Source organism: Thalia democratica, chromosome 6 (genome assembly GCF_965202585.1).
Source record: "Thalia democratica chromosome 6, ktThaDemo2.hap1.1, whole genome shotgun sequence".
Lineage (NCBI taxonomy): Eukaryota > Metazoa > Chordata > Thaliacea > Salpida > Salpidae > Thalia > Thalia democratica.
In genome coordinates, this window is record NC_139170.1 from 12,556,106 (window position 1) to 12,578,354 (window position 22,249).

Here is a 22,249-nt window from a genome sequence, read left to right on the forward strand (position 1 = left end):
AATTAAATACAATAACGAAAAGATTTTAATAACTTATAGGAAGTGATTTAATACATCACTATTAAATAGACCAACACCTTGCTATAAATTGAAATCTCAACAAAAATTATAATTTATAACTTATAGTAAAATTTTGAAATAATTTACTGTAAAACACAACAACATTTGCGTTCTGGAACTTCTGCACCTCCATCATCGACCGTTTCTTTTCCGTTTTCACATTCTTCGTTGTCAACCACTTCGTTGTCAACCTCTTCATTATCCACACTTTCTTCTTGGTTCTCAACACCTCTTAGATTATTTTCTAATTCGTTCGCTTGCTTTTTCTTCTCTTGCAGCTCGACCCACTGGTCTATTTTTTCGCTATGATTTTTCTCAGGTTCTTCCAGTTCACAACAACCGCACAGTGTACATTTTAAGCTTTTACCTTTTCCTTTGACATTAACTTTAGCGGCTCCAGTACCTTTTGTCGTGTGTGTATCTACTTTATTCTCATTTGGATTACCTTGCACATCAACTTCATCTTCTTCGGGAAAAGCTTGTTCTTGCTCATTTTTTTCTTCAACACCTTTCGGATTTACTTTTAAAGCCGTTTCGATTTGAAATTTCTGCTGATGAACGATATTGGCTTTAATTGAAGTACATAACAAACTATCTTGGTTTAGCTGTGGGTTTTCTACTTTATTTTTTTCAGTGGATAAGACAAGCTGCTCACTATTTTGGGTATGTTGGTCGGGTTCAAATGCGTTATTCAAGTACTGATGTTCACTCCCCGAATGAAGAACAACATCGCCAACACGCTCCACTGATGCTGTAAGCACTTGACTCACTATTTTGCTCATTCGCGGCGTACTGTCTTCAGTGGAATCAGTCGTTTTAGATACCACTATTTTGTTAGATACGACTCCTGCAGTCCCTGAACTATCTTCATCTTCATTCACAAATCCTTCGTTTGTTTCACATCCCAATTGAGATTTGCATCCTTTTTTATCATCAGAAGCAGTATTTCCGAGAAGATCTTTGGATTGCTGCGTTGATCTTACAAGATCTTTTTCACTTGGTTGGTCAGGCACAAACGTATCTTCCGCATGCTGCGATTCTTCAATCGATTTTGAAATAAGATTTTTTTTCAAATCACTATTCATCCTAGCCATAAAATAATTGATCAAAGTAGCTGTTAGTTAAAATTATTATTGGTAACATGGGATGTTAAGGTTGCTTATTTATGTTTATCACAACTGCATAATTTAAATAAAATTATAACTATAAGCCTAGTAATTTTACTTAGTAAACAATTTTGAGCATTCAAGATAATAATTTATTATTGAAATTGATTTTCCACTAGATCAACTTACTTTTATATGTAAGTATAACTTCAACCAAAAACTAATGGTTTTTTTTTAAGCTATATCGTAAATTTAAGTTCTGTTACCTAAATGTTGAAGTATCATATACTATCTTAACCACTTGAAACGTTTTTTAGTCAAAATACTAACTACAATATAAAAAAATTAAATTTAATTTAATAAGAAATTATTTCATGGACTAGTATAAATACTTTTTATTTAACAAAAAAAAATCTTAAAGTTTTTGTTCATTATAAAGAGTAAACTATAACAGAAATCCATCAACAAAATAAACTGTATGCCTTTATAAATATTTTTTTTTGATTAAACACAAAACAATATAACAACAACTTTATTACAGCTTGACTATGTTCGTTATTCAAAAAAATATGCTTTCTTTGTTTAAACTTTGAGCTGGACACCAAAGGAATGTTTTATTGATATAAACTCAAACTGTTATTTGTTAAAATTCAATATGTTCTAAATTACTTTAAATATACACATTTAAATATTATTTTCTTTTATGTTTTCTAAAATCCTTGGTCTCAGTTTCCTTATTGTGTAAGCCACAAAGCTAAAAAACAAATTTATTTAATAAATGACCATATTCCACTTAAATTTGATACAATTTATAAAAACATAAAACTTAAAATATCTATCATAATATAATCTAAACAAGTAGTTTTAAGATATTTTTTATATTATCATGCCGTAGTATTACAGACTTATATATACACTCTAATCTTCTTAATTATAAACATATTATTAATTAATTTAAGCCGATAAGAATTCAACCCTAAAAACATGTTCAAAGGACAATACGTATATAAAAACTTTCTGATTATTGAGCTACACCAACACTAGTTTTACTTTAAATATGTTAATCTTGATAGAAAATAAATATACTATTTCCTGAATAAACTAGTATTTTTTTAACTACCTAGATGATAAAATTTCATAACGCTTTTGTTTAAAATAATGTAAAACTTTCTGATACATACTCAAACTTTATTGAAATTATTTTAGCATGTGTTATACTTAAAATTTTCAAAAACAGCTGTAGATAAGGAACTGATGTCTAAAAGTACAGAATTTTAAAGCTAAAGATAAAGTTTTACATATAAAATGCCTACCACTATACGTTTGTTTTTTATTGAAATATATATAATTTAATTTTTTGAAGAAATTATTTGTAATCATGTTCTTTAACTATACAAAGCTATACATGTTTAAAAATGTTATGTTGTGTAGTTATTACAGTTTATTTGACGATAAAAAAATGCTCAAAATATTCGGTCCTAGGACTTGGTGCACGAAGAACCTTTCGGTTATCGAATTGCACACCGCTTGGATACTTTCAACGTCTTGTAGACTTTATTTACTTTAAGACTTTTTTGCTGCTTTAAAACCTCTATTATAAACAATTTACTTGTCATTTTTTATGAAGAACAAACTGAAAGATTTTACTTTTCACAAACAACTTAGAAAATTAAATAAAAAAATTTAACACGTATAAAAATGTTTTAAATTAATAATGTATTAGTTCCAAATTTGTTTAACATGAAGACAAATTTTTATTTGTTACAGCGAAAAACTCTTCTCAACAAATAATTTTCTTTACTACTTGTATTCATAAATTAACTGTAATTTCAAAGTGCATACGCATTGTCTTACTTTTAACAGTTCTTAGGTTCTTAACTGTGCTGAAGTTGGATATTGGAGTCAACAGTTTTTGATAAACTCATTAAATTTACTTCACATTCTAATAAACAAGTTCACTTTAGCACTTTTTTCAGTTACACGGCACTTAAAAACTCAGAAAATTCATACTCTTATATAAAAATTAAAGGGATGTACCTCAGAAAATTGAAAAGTTCTACGTTTCACTAAATTGTAGTGAACAGTAAAATTGTTTTTATACTTATCATAGTGCACAGCTGCACCGATGAGAACCACTGCCTTAAACAATGCTCTATAAAAACTTATCGTTTAAGAAGCTATTTTAAATGTCACTTTTCCAAATGTATGCATCCGTGCAAAGTAAAAGTTTTTTATTGTCTACCGAATAGATATCGCAAACATGTATAACTTATAGTTTGTTTAAATGTTAATCGAGTAAGTGTATTTGAACTATTTTTATAACTTCTAAAGCTGTATAAGCTTTTAACACAATTTTGTATATATTTTTATGAGTATTTTGATTTAGCAACCATAACAACCAAGGTTATGTCATTTAATGCAAAGATAAAAAGTTATTTTTTATTCCAATAAAAAATACACCAAGTTATATTTTACTTACATTACGGAAGTACAAATTGTAAATCAATATGAAGACATACGAAGAAGTATTCAATAAAGATTACAGCTGGTACGAGTAAGTGAATTGTATTTACTTTTATTTATAAGAAAAAAATTTAAGCTTTAAAATTGATGTATTGTATATGTTTGTAGCTCAAATGACATAGTCAGTGAGTGACCTAAGACTAGATTTTTTATGATTTCAAAAAACTACGCATATATATTTAGATATAAAATGTAGAAAAAAGCTTAAGTATCTTTAAATTATAGATTAAACATGTTTCCTTAAACTTTTATCAACTTCTGTTTAATGTACATTGTTAATTGATATCATAAAAGTCTCTATGTAAAGTACACTTTCAAGTTAGCAAAGTCTTTAAGCTTTCAATACTTTTTGTTAGCCTAATCATGTAATGTTGTAACATATAGACTCTTTCTTTAACGACTAGTTTAAGTCTTTATAAACATGAGAATTGTGCTAATAAATCACTGAGACCACTTTATTAAATCTATTTCTCTTTTTATATTACAACAAGTAAGCATTCTTTACAGTGACGTTGTTGCGTGGGAAAAGAGCCAAACGACTGAAAAAAGCTCTGACTCGGAATACCACTCTGAGAATGACAAAGTACCAGAGTTCGAAGTTCTTAGAGAAACTTTAAACAATCATAACATCGAATGGCCAGATGTTGTTGATGAAAGTGAATGCAGCAGTGCTAGCTCGTCTTTCTTCTTAGCTTCAATAACCGAAGAAAGCAATGAAAACGATCAAACCAGTGTAGATGTAGGAGAAAGGAAAGTCAATATTGCGAAAGGAAGAAAAACTGACGAGGCTGAAAAGAGGCTTGAGAAAGCAAGCAAGCTGCTAGATGATGAAAAAATTTCTTTGGCACGATTCTTGCAGATGCTGGACCCAACTGGGGAGTGGTTTCCCGAAGACTCAAAATTTACTTTTGAGTTTGAGGAGGAAAGTATAGAAACCAACACCATCGAAATGATTATGAAAGATTTTTCTGGACCTGATTGGAGCAGTTCTTTTCAGTTTGAGTTCAATAGTGACATTGAAGCTTAAAATTTTATATTTTCAATAAAATGATATATACAAAAGTAAAGCATTGTTTAAAATAAGCTTAAATTCTTTGAATATTATATAACCACTTCATTCAAAACAAAAGCTTTAAAACTTTTGCAATCTTATTGTTTTGAAATGTGGAAAAAACGTAAATTTTACGAAGTTTCTTGCTTACAATGACAAACTATCATATTTGCTTTTAGTATTTGATTAGTTTTCGGCTTTAAACTCTATTTTTTAAGCCGGGTCTTTTAAAAAAACGGGCTAATTTTTGTAAAATAAGGTTGCTTGTGGGCCACACGATTTAGAAAAATGTCTTCAAAGGGCCGAAAAAACGGAAAATAGTTGTAATAAACATCATAAAAAATACTATTCAAAATATGAAGCTACTATTAAAAAATTAATATGTTTATATATAACTGTTCAAAATATAGATTTAATCGTTTGCTAACAAAAGATCCAAATGATCAAGTTCACCTGAATATAAATAAAAACAAACTACACAGTAATCTTCCTTTATTGTACCAATATAAGTTTCTGTGTGTTAACGAATCAACACACTTCAATTGATGAATTTGTTTATATTTGTATATATATCTATTTAGGAGTTCTGCTTACTATTACATATTTTTTTTGTAGATCAGTGTTAAGACTTTTTAGCATAAAAATATAGTTCATTATTTTTAACTTGTTTTTCAAAATTTCTACTGTTTTAGCTTTGTCCTAGTTTGTTGATAGTTTTCTGTTCACATTTGATAACGTAAGAGAAAAAATATTCTTGTTGTGTAAATCATTTTTATATGAAGAAAGCAGTTTGTGAATTTTCGGGGTACGAATAAACCTTTCCAAAAATATGGTGTAGGAGTACCACAATATAAAGTCTTAAAACCCTAATTGCTTTTAATACACATTAATGATTTGTAGAACAATGGGTTCATAGCTTTGCAGATTAAGCACTACTGTAAAGAATATCAAGGAATATCAAAAAAAAAATTGTTAGTAAGTGGCAACTTAAAATAAGATTTTTTTTTTTTTAATTTACTTAAAATAAATAAAACTAAAAGAACACCATTGAATAAAAAAAATCCTTTTAGGGTAAAATAAAGATTTTCATGTCAATATAGGTTTTAAAAAATTTTTTAAGTTAAATGATAAATATCTTTAAGTGTTTAAGACTGATTATTATAGTCGTCTTAACTGGTCACAACATGGCACGCACTTCCTTTTGTTCACTATTCAGAGCGCTTTATTTCTGGAAATCTGGCAACCCTGAATTATTACATATGTTGTTCTAATAAATTACAAATTTTCTAATTTGCATCACATCTTCAAGGCTAAACTTAACTTAAAGTTTTGTAATGGAGTACTAGATAGCATATTTTAGTGATTTAAATTCAATTTAATGACAATTGAGTTAAGCGGTTGGTAGGAATCATATTTGCACTTGGCATTAATAGTTTATTATATATTTAATTTTTTGTTTAATAGGTAATATATTTAGCAATTTTTTCAACTGGTGATAAAATTTATACATTTTGTTGATAAAACTAAACTACAAATGGTTATTTTTAAACCACTTCAGTCTGGTTAAAAAAACTATTACAATTTTGGTCTGATCCCATAGGATAATTGCCTTACAAATTACTGAGCTTTTGTTCAACATACACATTTTGTTATCAGGTCAACCTAAAGATACAGTACAGTCTCACATTTTTACATTTACTTAAAAATTGCCTGCTATATATACGACTGTTTTCACAGTTTTCAAATCATTCAATCATTTTTCTGCTTTTATCTTTATTTATTGTTTTTAACCAGCACTTATTACTGACTTTGTGATCAAAAAAGCTAAATATGTATTGATCTTCTACTGTATAGTAATAAAATATTTTAAATATACTTTTGTTTGGAGTATTAGAGTTGTTTCATTATAAAAAAATGTCTGCATAAGAAATCACTTTTATCAATTAATAACTAGTAACAACAAAATAAATACTAATAACATAATAATAAATATAAATTTTTAGCTCTGCAATAAAAATAAATTTAAAAGTAATTTTAATAGTCGAATTAAAAATAGTTTCTTACTATAATAATTTTTTAATATAAATTTGTAAAAAATAATTCAATGACGAAGTCAAAAAGTTATAAATTCGTAAAAACTAACTATTAATTAATTAATAAGTTTTAAACATCAGCAAGACTTCTTTAAAAAGTAGTCTAGCATACATAAGATTTTAAGGTTTTTAGTCTAAATGTACATACAAAAAAGAAGCTACAATCAAAAAAAAATCAATGAAGCATAAATATTAGATAAAACGTAAGAAAAAACAAACATAAAATTAGGTTTCTATAACTTGTTCTTAGCTAAACAAATACAAAGCAAAAGATGCTAATACACGATTTGGTGAATGCTTGGTTAAGACAAAGTACAAAACCTTATTTATAAAGTCGCAAGCTACCTTGTTTATAAATCAATATATTATAATATATTCAGTATATATCAGTATTTTCGGTAAGCATCGAAATGCTTTTTGCAAGCATTAAAAAGTTTTGTTCATATTTAATAAACTTAATGCGTAAGTCGCTTTTTTTAGTACGGGTTTTTAAATTTAAAACCTTTTTGTTTCTACTTAGTTTTTATTATATTATAACAAGATAAAAAAAAGTTGAACAGTTTTGTCACGGAGCTGAATTGTTTCTGAAAACAATTAATACCGTATAGTAAGCTCTTATAGCTTTTTTAAGTTTTTTAAAAATTTTTCAGTTTAAAAATCGAACTATGGAGCTTATGATAAAGTTTCAAAATATTTTCTTTTTCAGATTAATGTTGTTAAATTTAGATGTGCCAATTCATGAAACATAAATTTTTATTTATTGTGGTTTAATTGAAATATTGACCTTAATTAGTTTGAAATTTAATCAGAACAAACTAGAACACTCTAACTGTAGAACTACCTGTTATAACTCGTTAGAACTAATATATAAGATACTTAAAAATTACTAATTGTTATACCAACTACTTCAAGAGCTGGGGTTTTACGCAATTATTTAGTAGCACTAGGCTTTGTTATCAAAAGATGTTAAACTACAATTGAAGCAGTTTTAGCTTTATACTGTAACATTTTATCTTCTATACAATTTAAAATTAACTATTTAAATAGTGTATAAGATAAATAAAAACGTTTTTATAGCTGAACAATTTTATTGAACTTAAATTAAATACAATAACGAAAAGATTTTAATAACTTATAAGAAGTGATTTAATACATCATTATTAAATAAACCAACACCTTGCTATAAATTGAAATCTCAACAAAAATTATAATTTATAACTTATAGTAAAAATTTGAACTAAGTTACTGCAAAACACAACAACATTTACGTTCTGCACCTCCTTCATCGACCGTTTCTTTTCCGTTTTCACCTTCTTCGTTGTCAACCACTTCGTTGTCAACCTCATCATTATCCACACTTTCTTCTTGGTTCTCAACAATTCTTAGATTATTTTCTAATTCGTTCGCTTGCTTTTTCTTCTCTTGCAGCTCGATCCACTGGTCAAATTTTCTGCCATCATCTGGCTCAGGTTCTTCCGGTTCACAACAACCGCACAGTGAACATTTTAAACTTTTATCCTTTCCTTTGACATTGACTCTAGCGGCTCCAGTACCTTTTGTCGTGTGTGTATCTACTATATTTTCATTTTGATTACCTGGCACATCAACTTCATCTTCTTCGGGAAAAGCTTGTTCTTGCTCATTTTTTTCTTCAACACCCTTCGGATTTACTTTTAAAGCCGTTTCGATTTGAAATTTTTGCTGATGAACGATATTGGCTTTAATTGAAGTACATAACAAACTATCTTGGTTTGGCTGTTGGTTTTCTACTTTATTTTTTTCAGTGGATAAGACAAGCTGCTCACTATTTTGGGTATGTTGGTCGGGTTCAAATGCGTTATTTAAATACTGATGTTCACTCCCCGAATGAAGAACAACATCGCCAACACGCTCCACTGATGCTGTAAACTTTTGACTCACTATTTTGCTCATTCGCGGCGTACTGTCTTCAGTAGAATCAGTCGTTTTAGATACCACTATTTTATTAGATACGATTCCTGCAGTCCCTGAACTATCTTCATCTTCATTCACAAATCCTTCGTTTGTTTCACATCCCAATTGAGATTTGCATCCTTTATCATCAGAAGCAGTATTTCCGAGAAGATCTTTGGATTGCTGCGTTGATCTTACAAGATCTTTTTCACTTGGTTGGTTAGGCACAAACGTATCTTCCGCATGCTGCGATTCTTCAACCGATTTTGAAATGAGATTTTTTTTCAAATCACTATTCATCCTAGCCATAAAATAATTGATCAAAGTAGCTGTTAGTTAAAATTATTATTGGTAACATGAGATGTTAAGGTTGCTTATTTATGTATATCATAACTACATAATTTAAATAAAATTATAACTATAACCTACTAATTTTACTTAGTAAAAAATTTAGAGCATTCAAGATAATATTTTATTATTGAAATTGATTTCCCACTAGATCAACTTACTTTTATATGTAAGTATAACTTCTTAACTAAAAACTAGTTGTTTTTTTTAAGCTATATTGTAAATTTAATTTTGTTACCTAAATGTTGAATTATCATACACTATCCTAACCATTTGTAACCTTTTTTAGTTAAAATACGAACTACAGTTTTTTTTTTTTTTAGAAATTCTTTCATGGACTATTACAAGTACTTTTTATTTAACAAAGCAAAAATTTAAGATTTTGATATTTTTAAAGAGTAAACTATAAAAGAGATCTATCTACCAAACAAATTGTATGTTTTTATAAATATAAATTTTTGATTAGACACATAACAATATAACAACAACTTTGACTATGATCGTTATTCAAAAAAATATACTTTCTTAGTTTAAACTTTGAGCTGGAGACCAAAGGAATGTTATATTGATATAAACTCAAACTGTTATTTATTAAAATTCAATATACTCTCAATCACTTAAAATATACACATTTAAATATAATTTTAAATATACTGTCAAAAATCCTTGTTCTCAATTTCCTTTTTGTAAAAGCCACAAAGCAAAAAAATAAATCTATTTAATAAATGACCACTTTCCACTTAAATTTGATATAATTTATAAAAACATAAAACTTGAAATTTCTAACTTGATTTAATCTTAACAAGTAATTTTAAAATATTTTTTATATTAACATGCCGTAGTATTACAGAAATATATATACACTCTAATCTTCTTAATTATAAACATATTATTAGTTTATTAGACGCGATAAGAACTCGGCCCTAAAAACACAGTCAAAGGACAATCAATGGGTAGGTGTCACTTTTGCACAAGGAAACACTTTTTCACAAGGAGACACTTTTACACAGCGTCACTTTTGCACGCAGGGTCACTTTAGCACAAGGAAACACTTTTTTACGGTGTCACTTTTGTACGGAAAAACTTTTGCACAGAATGAAAAAAAAAATAATTTTTTTTTAACATTTTTTTTTTGCTATCAATTTTACCCTTAACCCTTACCCTCGGTCGGTAAAGTTTAATTTCTTTTTTGTTTTTTTTTAATTAATATTTTGTAATTATTATTTTCCTGTTCTTTTTATTAATAAGCTTTATTAGATTTTTTTTTTCTATCACTGTTACCCCTAACCCTTACCCTCGGTCGGTAACTTTTTTTTTTACTCAAATATTTTTTTTTCTTTCTGTTTATTTTTTTTTCACTCTCGTGCAAAAATGACCCCTCGTGCTAAAGTGTCCCCTCGCACTAAAGTGACGCTCGTTCGAAAGTATTGCCGTGCAAAAGTGACCCGTTCCCAAGGACAATACATATAGAAATATAATGTATGCACCAACACTTGTTTTACCTTAATGGAAAAGAAACATATTATTTCCTAAATAATTTAGTATCTTTTTTAAGTACCTACATGATAAAATTTTATAACGCTTTTATTTAAAATAATATATTACTTTCTGATACATACTCAAACTTTATTGAAATTATTTTAGCATGTATTATACTTAAACTTTCAAAACAGCTGTATATTAGGAACTGATGTCTAAAATATAAAATTTTAAAGCTGAAGATAAAGTTTTACATAAAAAATGCCTACCACTACATGTTTGTTTTTTATTGAAATTTATATAATTAAGTTTTTTTAATAAATTATTTTAATCATTTTCTTTAATCTTATAAAAACTATACGTGTTTTAAAATGTTATGTTGTATAGTTATTACAGTTTATTGAATGATAAAAAACGCTCAAAATATTTGGTCCTAGGACTTGGTGCACGAAGAACCTTTCGGTTATCGAATCGCACACCACTTGGATACTTTCAACGTCTTGTAGACTTTGTTTACTTTAAGACTTGACTTTTTGCTGCTTTAAAACTTCTATTATAAATAACTTACTTGTCATTTTTTATGAAGAACAAACTGAAAGATTTTACTTTTCACAAACAACTTAGAAAATTAAATAAAAAATTTAACACGTATAAAAATGTTTTAAATTAATAATATTTTAGTTCCAAATTTTTTTAAATGAAGGCAAAATCTTACTTGTTACAGCCAAAAACTGTTCTCAACAAATAATTTTCTTTACTACTTGTATTCATAAATTAAGTGTAGTTTCAAAGTGCATACGCATTGTCGTACTTTTAACAGTTCTTAGGTTCTTAACTGTGCTGAAGCTGGATATTGGACTTCTTGATAAACTCATTAAATTTACTTCACATTCTGATTAACATGTTCACTTTAGCACTTTCAGTTACACGGCATTATAAACTCAGAAAATTAATACTCTTATATAAAAATTAAAGGGATGTACCTCAGAAAATTAAAAATTTCTTCGTTTCACTAAATTTTAGTGAACAGTAAAATTGTTTTTATGCACACCATATTGCACAGCTGCACTCATGAGAACCACTGCCTTAAACAATGCTCTATAAAAACTTATCATTTAAGAAGCTATTTTAAATGTCACTTTTCCAAATGTATGCATCCGTGCAAAGTAAAAGTTTTTTATTGTCTACCGAACAGATATCGCAAACATGTATAACTTATAGTTTGTTTAAATGTTAATCGAGTAAAGTTCTTTAAATTATTTTTATAACTAATAAGGATGTATAAACTTTTAATACAATTTTGTATATATTTTTATGAGTATTTTGATTTAGCAACCATAAAAACCAAGGTTATGTCATTTAAGGCAAAGATAAAAAGTTATTTTTTATTCCAATAAAAAATACACCAAGTTGTATTTTACTTACATTACGGAAGTACAAATTGTAAATCAATATGAAGACATACGAAGAAGTATTCAATAAAGATCACAGCTGGTACGAGTAAGTAAATTGTATTTACTCTTATTTATAAGAAAAATTTTTTAAGTTTTAAAATTTGTGTATTGTGTATGTTTGTAGCTCAAATGACAACAAAGTCAGTAAGTGACCTAAGACTAGATTTTTTATACTTTCAAAAAGCTACGCTTATAAATTTAGATATAAAAATATAGAAAAAAGCTTAAGTATCTTTAGTTTATTGTTTAAACATATTTCCTTAAACTTATTTTAACTTCTGTTAATGTATATTGTTAATTGATATCAAAAAAGTATCTATGTAAAACACACTTTCAAGCTGGCCTTATAGTTTTCAATACTTTTTGTTAACCTAATTATCTAATGTTGTAACATATAGACTCTTTCTTTAACGACTAGTTTAAGTCTTTATAAACATGAGAATTGTGCTTATTGAGACCACTTTATTAAATCTATGTCTGTTTTTATATTACAACAAGTAAAAATTCTTTACAGTGACGTTGTTGCGTAGGAAAAGAGCCAAACGACTGAAAAAAGCTCTGACTCGGAATGCCACTCCGAGAATGACCAAGTACCAGAGTTCGAAGTTCTTAGAGAAATTTTAAACAATCATGACATCAAATGGCCAGATATTGTTGATGAAAGCGAATGTAGCAGTGCTAGCTCGTCTTTCTACTTAGCTTCAATAACCGAAGAAAGCAATGAAAACGATCAAACCAGTGTAGATGTAGAAGAAAAGAAAGTCAATATTGCGAAAGGAAGAAAAATCGACGAGACTGAAAAGAGGCTTGAGAAAGCAAGCAAGCTGCTAATGATGAAAAAATTTCTTTGGCACGATTCTTGCAGATGCTGAACCCAACTGGGGAGTGGTTTCCCGAAGACACAAAACTTAGTTTTGAGTTCGAGAAGGAAAGTATAGAAACCAACGCCATCGAAATGATTGTGAAAGATTTTTCTGGACCTGATTGGAGTAGTCCTTTTTCTGTTTGAGTTCAATAGTGACATTGAAGCTTAAAATTTTATATTTTCAATAAAAATGATAAATACAGTAGTAAAGCATTGTTTACATAAAGCTTAAATTCTTTAAATATTAGATAACCACTTCATTCGAAACAAAAGCTTTAAAACTTTTGCAATCTTATTGTTTTGAAATGTGGAAAAAACGTAAATTTTACGAAGTTTCTTGCTTACAATGACAAATCATCATATTTGCTTTTAGTATTTGATTAGTTTCCGGCTTTAAACTCTAATTTTAAGCAGGGCCTTTTAAAATAACGGGCTAATTTTTGTAAAATAAAGTTGCTTGTGGGCTGCAGGATTTAGAAAAATGTCTTCCAAGGGCCGAAAAAACGGAAATTAGTTGTAATAAACAACATAAAAAATACTATTCAAAATATGAAGCTACTTTTAAAAAATTAATATGTATATATAATTGTTCAAAATATAGATTTAATCGTTTGCTAACAAAGGATCCAAGTGATCAAGTTCACCTGAATATAAATAAAAACAAATTACACAGTAATCTTCCCTTATTGTACCAATATAAGTTTCTGTGTGTAAACGAATCAACACACTTCAATTGATGAATTTGTTTATATTTGTATGTATATCTACTTAGGAGTTTATTACATATTTTTTTGTAGATCAGTGTTAAGACTTTTTACCATAAAAATATAGTTCATTATTTTTAACTTGTTTTTCAAAATTTCTACTGTTTTAGCTTTGTCCTAGTATGTTGAAAAGTTTCTGTTCACATTTGATACCGTAAGAGAAATTCATTTTTATAAATTATTTGTAAATCATTTTTATCTGAAGAAAGCAGTTTGTGAATTTTCGGGGTATGAATAAACCTTTTTTTAAATATGGTGTAGGAGTACCACAATATAAAGTCTTAAAACCCTAATTGCTTTTAATACACATTAATGATTTGTAGAACAATGGGTTCATAGTTTTGCAGATTAAGCACTACTGTAAAGATTATCAAAGAATATCAAAAAATAAATTTGTAAGTAAGTGGCAACTTATAGTTAGATTTTTTTTAATTAAATTTTAGTAAAAATAAATTTGACCTTACTAAAAATAAATAAAACTAGAAGAACACTATTAAATCAAGAAAAAATAAATCCTTTTTGTGTAAAATAAAGATTTTCATGTCAATATAGATTTTAAAACTTCTAAGTTAGATAATATTATTTAGTTATAAGTGTTTAAGATTGATTATTATAGTCGTCTTAACTGGTCACAACATGGCACGCACTTCCTTTTGTTCACTATTCAGAGCGCTTTATTTCTGGAAATCTGGCAACCCTGAATTATTACATATGTTGTTCTAATAAATTACAAATTTTCTAATTTGCATCACCTCTTCAAGGCTAAACTTAACTTAAATTTTTGCAATGGAGTACTTAGATAGCATATTTTAGTGATTTAAAAATCAATTTAATGACAATTAAGTTAAGCGGTTGGTAGGAATCAGATTTGCACTTGGCACTAATAGTTTATTATATATTTAATTTTTTGTTTAATAGGTAATATATTTAGCAATTTTTTCAACTGGTAAAAAAATGTAATACATTTTGTTGATAAAACTAAACTACAAATGGTTATTTTTAAACCACTTCAGTCTGGTTAAAAAACTATTATAATCTTGGTCTAAAAATACTTTTTTTTAAATTAGATAGTTTAAAATTCATAATAGATCTGGAAAAGACGTTAAAAGGTATGCAAGTGGTGTGCAACTTGATAACCGAAAGGTTTCTTTGTGCACCAGGTACTAGGATCAAATATTTTGAGCGCTGTTTTTGTCGTTTAATAAACTATAAGATAGTTTAAAAGTGATCTAAACTATACAGCAAATAGTGTTAGACCAGTCAATTAATAAATTTCTACTAACATTTTTTAATTAAATACTAAATTATCTTTCACAAATAGTCTTAATTGTATTGATTTAACATTCATAAACCAATAAGATACATATATATAGACATTTTATTTAAAAAGCTAAATTTATTACAATTTTTTCTCTCCCTTCTTTAAAAGTTAAAACTTATTTTTCTAATTCTACCAATGTATCAATTTGCTCAGCTACTTAAGAAACAAATAAGTTTTTTTTTCTCGGCTTTATTTTTTTTAACTTTAAGCATTTTTTAATCTAATCTAAGCAAAACATGTTTAAACTGTAAGAAAAGCAAAAAGTAAACTTATATTAAGGAGATCTTAAACTTCGTTAGATTATTAAGTTGGTTTTAATTCAATTTTGTTACTTTTAACTTTTATCAAAATTAAATCTGTTTTAAACTACAGTAACCTCTCGCATCTTTACGCACTCGTGACGTTACGCACTCTCGTTTAGTTCCCCTTTTTTAAATTCTAAAAGATTCAAAAAATAAAAATTTTAACTTTTCTAATTTTGCACAAATTAGGTTTATTGTAAGTTTTTAAGTGAAATTAGTATTTTTGCATTTCTAGTTTGTGCTTTTCATAAGGAGCCTACTGAACTCTATTGCTTTTACTTTTATAGCTTAGGTGTCTTAACACCCCTCCTTTTTTACCTTTATATAAAAAACAATTCAATTCATCAAATTCTTTTGGCATGAAATTTCATTCCTACTCAAAAAATCCATTATTATGTCTTTGATACAATGCAAGACAAGTTTATTCTTATGTGGGAAAAGGAGAAATTAAAAAAAGTTGTAGTAACATAAACAATTTTTATTAAACATTTTTCTTATATTTTATAGATTTTGTTCTAAAGAAGAAATCCATTATAGCACCAAATGCATAATTTTGTAAAAGGCTATAGAAACAAATTTTAATACAGACACCACACCATTTCTTAATTGTAAGCAAATACTTTATTATAAATTTAATTTGCAAAGTAGAATAGAATACAAATGTTAAATATCAAATAAGTCACATAAAAATAAAAATAAAGATAAAATCTACTTATTATCAAAATTAGTAAAATTTTTCTACAAGTATTATTGTTTAATATGAATTTAAATCCTTTTTTTTTATATGTATAGTTTTGTCTTTTGTTTTTATATTTATAAATAAAATAAACAAATTGTTAATAGTGGGAAAGTCCCCAGTCTGCTTTTACCTAGAAGCAATATCAAAAAACAGCCATTATAGTAAGTATATTTGGTACCTCTCGTATTTCTACGATCTATCGTATCTTTACGCACTTTTTCTGTGGAAACAATGTGCGTAAATAAGCGAGATGTTACTGTAAATATGTTTAAACTCACAAAAATACCAAATATTTTGGTTTTTGAAAAGGTCTATAGTTTCATTAGTTTTACAAACTTTCTTCAACCAAAAGCTTCCAAATGTGCTCTAAAAAAACATCCGTGCTAGATTTAAGTTTGCATGGCCCATTTAATAAAAATCTATACTCCAATTCGTGTTTTAGTGCATTAATGATTTTTTCTACTAGCGCTTTAAAACTATATCAATAAAATATTTATTTTACATTAAGCACAATTTAAAAACTCAGAAAAGTAGGAAACAAAAGAATTACGTGAAGTAGATTTCAAATAGTAAGCTAAAATTTAAAATTATATTAATTTAAGAACTTGTAGTTGTAATCAAACCAATGTATTGAAATAGTAAATTGATATCATAATAACAAATTTAAATAGTACTTTTTCTTTATTACACTAACACATGTTTCTGTGTGTTATCAAGTTAATACACTTCAACGGATCTCTGTAGAAAAATAAAATACTGTAAGGAAAGAATTGAAGCTAAAGTAGGTACACATATATATATAGTTTTTTTTTTGTTTTATAAACAATTATATTTTAAAACAAAAAAAATTATTTAGATTTACAAGTCTTTTTATTGAAAAAATAACAAAAATACATTTCATAAAACTTTGTTTAAGCAAAAAACGTTTCCAGTGTTAAACACATCTGCATTAAAGTAATTAAAATATTATAGCTTGTGAAAACTTGAGCACGTTAAAAAACTACAAAGTGTTTCGAGATATCTTGTCGGTCTTGACGAATTCTTCTGTTTATTTGAAATTAGATTTTACTAAAACACTTAAAGGTTTTAAAAAACTGACTTGATATTAATGCACAAACTGTTTGATTTAAAAGTTTTGTTTGACAAGTTTACAAATGTTCAATTAATTTTGCAAGCAGTGAAATTTAACTTTCTTCAATTAGAAGGTGTTATACAAACGTTATAAGCAAATACTTCTTTATTTTTAAACTAAACTTAAATCCTTAAATTGCAATATTTTTAGAATTATCTTAGTACCTAAAGAAAAACAGTTTTTAGGTCTAATTATGCGTATTAACAACACGAAAAATGGTCACGGTAACTATTTAATAGTGTTAACACATAGAATCATTTAAAAAACATTTAAAATTTATCTTTTTCGATTAGTTTATTGAACATAAAACAAAGATCTATCTTAATAGACATAAAAACTAAAACCGACGCTAAACATGAATAAAAAAATTAGTGAAAACTATTATCAATTGAACAGTAATTTAAGGTAACAATTTAACTTGTAAACTTTTTTCAAGTTTTTATGTCACAGACTTAGTAAATATACCTCAAATAGCAACATCTATTTACAGATAAATCACTAATATTCCAAGTGTAATATGAATACTATAATTGCTATAATCTAGACTGGGTCTAATGTCATTCGAAGTCATTTAACCGAATTAGAAAGGTCTGTCCTTTGATTTAAAATTTCAATTTAATTTTTTTGTGTTTATTAAATTAGCAGATTTTCATTCGCAAAAAATTAACAAGATTAGTATTTTATCATGTTTATAGATTGTTTACAGGTTTTTGATGGTCTAACTAAAAAAATCTTCACTGTTTTATGTATATCTAAAACTTACTAATAGTACGGTTTTGACTAGAAAAGTATTTAGCTAAATAATTTACTGCTTTTTTTAAATTAATTTCCATTGAACAAATTTTTAGGAATCATTGACTGTGTTCGGCTTTAGCTTTTACGCCGCCATGTAGACAACGAAGTTATGAAGGAAATAAATTTCCGTCCCTTTATCTAATTCTCCTGTTTAGCTACGCTTAAATGGAAGCATTCAAAATTATAATTTTAATATCATGAAGTGATATAACACTCATTGGTCTAAAGATTTGTGGTTTCAATCTTTTTTTTTAGTGACCGTGATAAATAATGATAACTAATAAATAACCTAGATACTTTTAGTGTTTACCTAATCACCTGTGATTATTATTGGTTTTAATCGGTCGCATTTCCTTAATAAGCAGACCAGTCTGAAATTTTATAACAGTCCATAAGGTTGTGCAAATTTAAATAAAAGAATTGAAAAATAGATACTTCTTTATATTAACTTTATATTTAAATTTAACTAGACAATGGTAACAGGTGCTTTTAAAATTGCTAATATTTCAATTGATATTTTGATTTGATAACTTGGTGAATTAACTCTACATCAATTTAGGATAAAGGGGACGTTGATTTTTACAACACGGTGGCCACTGGTTTTCTGAAATTATTCCAGGTTTTCGAAAATACACACTTTTGGGTCTATTTTTTGTTTTAAGATAAGTTTAAAAACTGTAGCAAGTAGTATAACAACACTGAGAAGATACTGTAAAGCTGCTTTAAATGGGAAGGGGTCAAAATTGCACGAAGACAATTTTGCACCAAGGGTCAATTTTGCACGAGAGTAAAAAAAATAAAAATAAATTAATAAAAAACAAAAAAGTTATAAGACCGAGGGTAAGGGGTCACAGTGATAGTTGAAAAAAAATTCAACCTGTGCAAAATTGTCTGCTCGTGCAAAAGTGTCTTTGCGCAATTTTATCCCATCGTGCAATTTTGTCAGCTACCCACTTTAAATATGCTTTTTTTATCTTAATGATAGATTTTTTGTGTCGAATAAAAACTTAACTATTTAAAATTTATAGTTGTTTAAAATTAGAATTTTTTCATAACTTTTTTTAGTTATTTTTGTTCATAATTCCAGGTATTTTTTTGCCCAAATTGTCAAATTCAATGTTAAGTGACATTACAAGACCATTTTATTTTGTACAGTAATTCTGAGCTATCAGATTCTCAACTATTTTAAACAAGGTTTAATTTAATTTTCGTTATATAAACGATCAAGGTCGTTGGCCTCAATAAGTTACTAATAGGTGCACATCAAAAAAATTATTTCAAAAAAATCTATCTTCACCTTAGTTTATAAATTTAATTTCAAAAATTAATATTTAGATCGATTGAATACAGGAATTTTTTACTTTCAAAATTAAAAATTTTATAAAAAAAACCACCTGTATTTTGTTTTTAACTTCAACATCTTAAGTTTGAATTACTAAAGGAATGTTTCCTGAAAATTTGAGACCTCTACCTCAAAAAATAAAGAAAATAGATATATAATGAATTTTCAAGACTTTCTATAAAATTGCGGTCCATACGCTTGTATTGGAAACTTTCAACAAAACATTTATATCTCAAAAATAAAGAAAAATCTTATATTTTGTAACTAGGATGAAGATCCCTTTCAATCAAATACCATTGTTTAGGTTTAATAAAAGCTTGGAAAAATTAACTAATCAGACCTTTGTTATTGAAGTTCTATTAACCTGATAGTCTCACCTATGAAAAGTATTTACCGACAGGACATACTATATATTAATTTAATTTAGTTACATTAAAATATTAATAACATTCATAAATAAACGTGCCAAGCTGCTATTAAATCCATTAATAATCTTAAAACCTATTTCAGATGTTTATCCACTGCTTTATGCCAACACAAATCTTCAGGTCAAATAATTTACTAAGAACTAAAATGAAACCTTTGTCAAAACTATGCTTTAAATGTCCTAAGTCTAGATGAAGATCTTAGTTAGCTTTTTTTGTTTGATACATAACAAATACTTCCCTATTCTACAATTGCTTTTCAACGATTTTCTGAATTGTAAGTAACTTAACTTAAAATAAAACCAACTTAATATACCTAATAATAAATGAAAGCTTCGAGGGTAATAAAAAAGTCTATTCTCACTAGCTAGAAAAAGAGCAACAATAAAATAAAAACAACTTTTTATTGAATTAATAATCTTACAGGAATCACATTGCAAACATATATATAAACGAAAACACATCAAACTTAATTAACAGACACAATCACACGTGAAAAATTTATAAATTTTTTTATTTTTATTTTTTAAGCTTCCTCTTCGCCTTCCTCTTCTTCGTCGAACTCTCCCTCTTCTTCAGCCGTGGCGTCCTGGTATTGCTGGTACTCGCTCACCAGATCGTTCATGTTGCTCTCTGCTTCGGTGAACTCCATTTCGTCCATACCCTCTCCCGTGTACCAATGCAAGAAAGCCTTCCTCCTGAACATGGCAGTAAACTGCTCTGAAATGCGCTTGAAAAGCTCCTGTAATGTTTTTATTTTAGGTAGATAATTTGTCATTTGATCAGTTATATTTATTACCTCATAACTCAAGAAGCTTAATAAAAAATCATATTATATAAGTTTAGGTAAAATTGATTTAGGTTTAAGTAAGTTTCTTTAAAATAAATTAAAAACAATCGACTTAAAAACTTATTATTTCTGTTTTACAAACTTGGATTGCAGTGCTGTTTCCAATGAAGGTAGCAGACATCTTCAGTCCTCTTGGAGGAATATCACAAACGGCAGTCTTTACATTGTTGGGGATCCATTCTACAAAGTAGCTGCTGTTTTTGTTCTGGATGTTAAGCATCTGCTCGTCAACCTCCTTCATTGACATTCTGCCTCTGAAGTAGCAACCCACTGTGAGGTACCTGCCATGTCTTGGGTCGCAAGCGCACATCATGTTCTTGGCATCAAACATTTGCTGGGTGAGTTCAGGTACTGTCAGGGCGCGGTACTGTTGGGAACCACGGCTGGTGAGTGGAGCAAAACCGGGAATGAAGAAGTGTAGACGCGGGAAAGGAACCATGTTGACAGCAAGTTTCCTCAAATCTGAGTTAAGCTGACCTGGGAATCGCAAACATGTGGTCACTCCGGAAAGAGTGGCAGATACAAGATGATTCAAATCTCCATATGTTGGGGTGGTAAGTTTTAGTGTTCTGAAGCAAATATCATACAATGCCTCATTGTCAAAGCAGAATGATTTGTCTGTATTTTCTACAAGTTGATGGACTGAAAGTGTGGCATTATAAGGTTCGACTACAACATCAGATACTTTTGGAGATGGGATAACGCTGAAGGTGTTCATCATTCTGTCAGGGTATTCTTCTCTGATTTTTCCAATAAGAAGTGTTCCCATTCCAGATCCGGTACCTCCTCCAAGAGAATGTGTGAGTTGAAATCCCTGTAGACAATCACAGCTTTCTGCCTCTTTGCGGACGACATCAAGCACAGAATCTATAAGTTCGGCTCCTTCTGTGTAATGACCTTTGGCCCAATTGTTTCCTGCGCCACTCTGACCAAATACAAAGTTATCTGGTCTGAAAATCTGTCCAAAGGGTCCTGATCTTACTGAGTCCATTGTACCTGGTTCAAGATCAACTAGTACAGCGCGAGGCACGTATTTTCCACCAGTTGCCTCGTTGTAGTAGACATTGATCCTTTCTAACTGGAGATCACTGTCACCATGGTATGTTCCAGTTGGGTCAACACCATGTTCATCTGAGATGACTTCCCAGAACTTGGCACCAACTTGGTTACCACATTGTCCAGTTTGCATATGAAGAATTTCACGCATTTTGTTTGGTTTTGTGAGTTACAACAATTAGAAAAAGCTGCAAAAATTTAGAGTTAAATAAATTGTTGAATTTAAAAACTTATTAAATATGTCAAAGTGAAGCTAGTAAACAAACTTTTAGAAGATAATCAGTGTCTTAAAACCATTAAAATAAATAGAAGCTAAAAACTTTCAGTCTAGTTTAAATATCAACATTAACAATAAGTTTATTTTTTTGATTAATTAAGCTTTATATCACATACAAAAACTTGGTTTTATTGTTTATCATTCCTTTTTGATGTTTATCACTGCGTTCGGGACAAGTCTGAAGTTTGTCATTAAAAAATTTTGAATTAGATAAACTGATTTTTTTTATCAAATTAACTAAAATTTTAGCTTGATTCACTAAATATCAAAGAGTTTTGAAATACTTAAATTGTAAAACAGTTGCATTACTTGAAATACTTTAGTCAAACCCTTTT

At 28.0% G+C, this 22,249-nt stretch overlaps 1 protein-coding gene across 1 annotated transcript; it reads right to left on the reverse strand.

The window, feature by feature from the left end:
• Positions 1–20,257: 20,257 nt before the first annotated feature.
• LOC145838103 (tubulin beta chain-like) lies at positions 20,258–21,788 on the reverse strand. The gene is made up of 2 exons (XM_082945640.1): positions 20,664–21,788; positions 20,258–20,473 (listed from the first exon to the last, which is right to left on the reverse strand). The coding sequence occupies exons 1-2, from the start codon at positions 21,786–21,788 to the stop codon at positions 20,258–20,260; spliced, it is 1,341 nt and encodes a 446-aa protein (XP_082801766.1).
• Positions 21,789–22,249: the final 461 nt, after the last annotated feature.